The following is a 4908-nucleotide window of genomic DNA, read 5'->3' as shown; positions in this document are numbered from 1 at the left end:
TCATCTGTGGTGTGCTGTAGTGGCGCAAGGGTTAAGCACAACCCACATATGGAGACCTTAGTCCTCGATGTGGCCGTCGCAGGTTTGATTCCCGACCAAGCGACCTTTGCCGCATGTCTTCCCCTTCTCTCATTTCCCACTTTCCTGTCAATTAACTATCAAATAAAGGCAATAAAACCTTTTTTTTAAAAAAAACAAAAAAAACAGTTGTATGGCATCCTGACTCGAGTCCAAGACCGATCTTGAGTACTACAACACTGCCTTTTTAAACATGTCGCATACTGTAATACAAGTTATATTTTCTGAACTCACAAATAGACCTGTAGCACTAATTAAAATCAATTACCATGAGTTGCTTTTACATATATATGTAGGGTTTGTGAAATCACAATAACAATCTGCACCTTGCTGATAACTTGGTTAAATAAGTTATTTCATAATTGCTGAAGGAGTTGTACAGGTTGTCTAGTTGTTAATAACAAACCTACCCACTGTATAATAGGTGCCAATTATCATACCATAATAAAATAAACATAAGAACACATTAATATGTACAACTGTGTTTATACCAGGATGGTTTGACACACAGCAGATCAGACCACATACTATTTAAGGACTTTGACTCCCTCTGCAGGCTAAGCGACTGAATAGTGCATTACACATTCACATTTTAATCATCTTGTTTTTATAAAATATTAAAAAGAAAATAACACTTTGTGAGGAACGGTGTGGCTTTAGCGCTATATTTGAGCTAATTTATTTTGAGCCTTATTTTTATTGGTAATGAGCACTTATAAACTGATGCCTCAATCTTTCCCCTTTATAGGTTGTGTGAAACTGTAAATATTATTATTATTACTAATAATAATATTAATAATAATAATAGAATCATGACGTAATATTATTATTGTCAATAATAATAATAATAATAATAATAATAATAATAATAATAATAATAATGCATTATTATTGTTGTTATTATTGTAATATTCGGTGTCGCATATTATTCATAAAAAGGATTGCATTTCGAAAATGCAGTTTTCAAATATAAAGTCTTAGTTCAACTTTATTTTCAAAATTCTCGGCTAGGAACGATTGTTGCTAAAGCCTTGAAATCAGCCGGAAACGTTACGTCGTTACACCCCCGTCCAGAATCGGGATTGGCACGCCATTGTAACAAGTAGTTACTTTTACATCAGCGAGTGGTCATTCAGAGCCAGACTTCAAACTCACTTATCCAGATTGTAACAGTGGTATATCACCCTGTCCCATAATGGCTTCAGAGTCTTGGGCGCAGGCCGTGGATGAGCAAGAAGCCGCGGCTGAATCGGTAAAAACCTAAACTTACGCAACGTGAGCTAACCTGTTGTTAGCCTGTTTAAAATTATGCTTTTGCCTTTTTGTGGGAACTGTGTGTGTGGAAAAATAGGTGTCAGTGTTTGGTTCATAACATACTGGATTTTCCTGTGATAGTGCTGCCAAAGAGTTAGCCGATCTTTGCGGCAGTTTTTCCTTTTGAAGTTTTGTGACTCAAAACTAAACTACCGGCTAAGTTAGCCCCATGGTAGCTTTAGCAGGTAGCGGGCTAGCATGGAAATGATTCAACCACACTGTTGTTAACTATTACTTACGACTCTGATTGAAAACTTTTATCATGTTCTTCCTCACAGATTAGTAATCTTCAGATAAAGGAGAAACCAGAAGAAAATGGTAAGTGTAGCTATATTACAAATAAAATAAAATAGAAATGACAAGGCAAAGCGTAATTATATTCCTTAATTTTGTTGGTAGTATAATTCATATATCATTTTTGTACAGTTTTCCAGTGTTTGTGTAATGGTAAAATACAAAGTCGGTAGTCAAATGGGAAATGTCTCTCGTTTTTAACTTGTATAATGATGTTTAACAAGAAATTATCTAAAGAGCTATCACTTTGCCTGATTAATCAAAATCAGGGATGTCAAACTCTTATTGTTAAGGGCTGATGCTGAATTTGTTCTTCAGCATCCAAATATGTGGTTAACATGGTTTAAAGAAGAGAAGCATCTAAAACTTGCTGGACATCTTTGAGGACTGTAGTAGATGCCTGCTTTATTTGTTACCCCTTATGGTTTTGTAGTTTATCTGATTAATATAGAAATTAGCATTATTTACATAATTAAATGCATTTATGTGCAAAGAAAGTGTTCAAGGTTGCCTGCACAAAGTCTTCACTTTCACACACACACACTGGCAGAGAGTTAATCAGTCAATATTTCTGGGAGTAATATTTATCCCATAAAAAATGTAAATAAAGCAATCATAAAAACTTTAGTTTTTGTCATCTTTACTACCTGTGGGTGCTGTGTTATTTCTTCAGCTACTCGTCATCCGTCATGCTTGTCTTGATCAATTTTCAATCTAAATCTTAGAGAAAATCTTAATGCCCTGCTTGTCTTTGCCTTAATTGAAGTGCTTCCATATTTATTCCTGTCACAATAACACTCTCTGGACTATTATTGTCCTGGAAATCATCACCATAAACAATAACATTGTTTTAAGACCATTTTCTACTAATATCTTGATAAAGGCATAATAACACAAGTTTTCCCTCACAAAGATTAATAGCTAATTTTTTATTTATCATGTGATTCATTGATTTGACAGGCTTATTATCCATATCTTAATCTGCTGTTTTTTTTTTTTTTTGTTTTTTTTTTGAGACATTAACTCAGACGAACAATTGAACACTGCTGACATACACACACACACACACACACACACACACACACACACACGTACCACAGCTACGGGGTTTGTATGCACGCACTGCAGTTTGGAGGAAAACAACTGGAACTTTTGTTTTAAAAAAAATCAGAAAACAAACCACAAAAAAAGAGACAAGTTCATTAAAAATGGACAACTGTAAATATTGATATGGATGGATTCTTTAATTATATTGATTCCCTGTTAAGTTACAGTTTTGTATGTCTTCAGTTAGTGCTCAGTCGTACACAACTCCATCCATTTAATTATTTTAAAACGCGCCGTATTCATTTTGTAGCACGATTTTTAAAAGCAAAAATCAACTTGTAAATACTACTTTTTAGGTACTGTTTCAAATGCCTCAGACCCCAACAGTGGGGCTGCAAAGTCAGAAGGCGAAGGTGACGCCAAACCTGCAGACGACGACGACAAGGGTGAGGAGCATGAAACGTGGCTGTGTCTAAAATATGAGCGTAGACTTTGATCGCACCCATTCGAGTTGCTCAGTCTGTTGCGCTTTAAGGTTGCGTTGCCTGTCATGTCTTTCAGAGGACAAAGCAGCACAATCGCTGTTGAACAAGCTGATACGGAATAACCTCGTAAATACGACAAATCAAGTGGAAGTTCTCCAGAAGGATCCAAACTCCCCGCTGTACTCTGTGAAGTCCTTTGAAGAGCTACGCCTGTAAGTAGCTCCTCCGTGTTCTTACATTCAAAATTAATAGTAAATCTCTCTTTTGTTTGTTTTTGTTTTTTTGTCCTTTCTGTCTGTGTCCTTCCTCCATTGATTCATTCCTTCTATCCTTCCTGTCTTCAGAATGTCCTTCCTTTGTTGTGGGTGTTTCCATCATACTTTCATCAAAGCAGTTTCATAAAGTACAAAAAAATAAATAAAAAAATCACTAAAACAGTTTTTGCTTTGGGCTTGTTTTTTTTCTCCATTTCTTCACAGCAAACCACAGCTTCTTCAGGGTGTATATGCCATGGGGTTCAATCGACCATCTAAAATCCAAGAGACCGCCTTACCCATGATGCTGGCAGAGCCGTGAGTTCTACTTGACGTTTTCTATGCCTCGTAAAAACCTCTGGTTGGTGCATTGGGCCGTTTTTTAGGAGAAGTTGAAAGAGGGTTGCTTTCTTTTTCTGAAATACGTCTTGCTACTTGGAATCAAATTTTGTCTTTTTCTTCCCTGAAGTCCACAGAACCTGATTGCTCAGTCTCAGTCAGGGACAGGAAAGACGGCCGCCTTTGTCCTGGCAATGCTCAGCCACGTCGACCCCAACAACAAATATCCCCAGGTCAGAACGACATCCGCATGTTTATGTAAAAGTGTGACTTTCTTCTCAACACTCGAGGTGCAACGTTTCTTTGCTCCTTCTCCACCAGTGCTTGTGCGTGTCGCCGACGTACGAACTGGCACTTCAGACCGGCAAAGTCATCGAGCAGATGGGCAAATATTATCCCGAAGTCAAACTAGTCTACGCCATTAGAGGGAACAAATGTGAGTCTCTCTGCAGCACTCTGCTGCCAAAAAGAAAGCAAGTCGTTTCTTTCGCTCTGCCTTAATCGTGAACAGTGTCGTCTCGGGTCTCTTCCAGTGGAGCGAGGCAGTAAACTGCAGGAACAAATAGTTATTGGGACACCTGGTACGATGCTGGACTGGTGCAATAAGTTCCGGTTTATAGATCCCAAGAAGATCAGAGTGTTTGTGTTGGACGAAGCCGACGTCATGATCGCCACGCAGGGACACCAGGACCAGAGCATCCGAATCCAGAGGTAAGCTCAAACACACGTGCAACTAAATATTTGATCAAATTTAATTTCAAATTAGCCATATGTTAAATTATAATAATAATCTTAGATGTTACTTGAATTGTCAAATTTTTAATTTCTAGTAAAATTTTCGGAGCCGTATCAATATATAAATAATTATGCTAAACGTCCAGTGATGCAATCATATTGACCTCATATTGACCTATACAGATTTGACATCGAAATGAGTCTGAAATTCAAAAAGCCGTTTTAAGAAGCTAACAGCGTAATGTAGATATTTGAGTCTGAGAATTTGGGAATTTTATAATGAACCTTGATTAGAAATACCCTTTATTTTACTACTTTGCATTGTTGAATATGGCCCATCTGTTCTGAATTAACACAACCTG

General features: G+C 37.2%; 1 protein-coding gene across 1 annotated transcript in view; it reads left to right on the top strand.

Moving 5' to 3' along the window:
- Positions 1-1122: 1122 nt before the first annotated feature.
- Positions 1123-4908, top strand: part of ddx19b (DEAD-box helicase 19b) — an 8683-nt gene continuing 4897 nt past the window's right edge. The window contains exons 1-8 of the mRNA XM_007574967.2: positions 1123-1330; positions 1671-1710; positions 3090-3179; positions 3295-3430; positions 3698-3790; positions 3942-4044; positions 4133-4247; positions 4345-4522. Coding sequence (XP_007575029.1) covers positions 1274-1330; positions 1671-1710; positions 3090-3179; positions 3295-3430; positions 3698-3790; positions 3942-4044; positions 4133-4247; positions 4345-4522 — 812 coding nt within the window. The 5' untranslated portion in view covers positions 1123-1273. The remainder of the gene's footprint in view (positions 1331-1670; positions 1711-3089; positions 3180-3294; positions 3431-3697; positions 3791-3941; positions 4045-4132; positions 4248-4344; positions 4523-4908) is intronic.

Source organism: Poecilia formosa, unplaced genomic scaffold (genome assembly GCF_000485575.1).
Source record: "Poecilia formosa unplaced genomic scaffold, Poecilia_formosa-5.1.2 Scaffold365, whole genome shotgun sequence".
Lineage (NCBI taxonomy): Eukaryota > Metazoa > Chordata > Actinopteri > Cyprinodontiformes > Poeciliidae > Poecilia > Poecilia formosa.
This window is presented reverse-complemented; position numbering and strand designations above follow the sequence as displayed.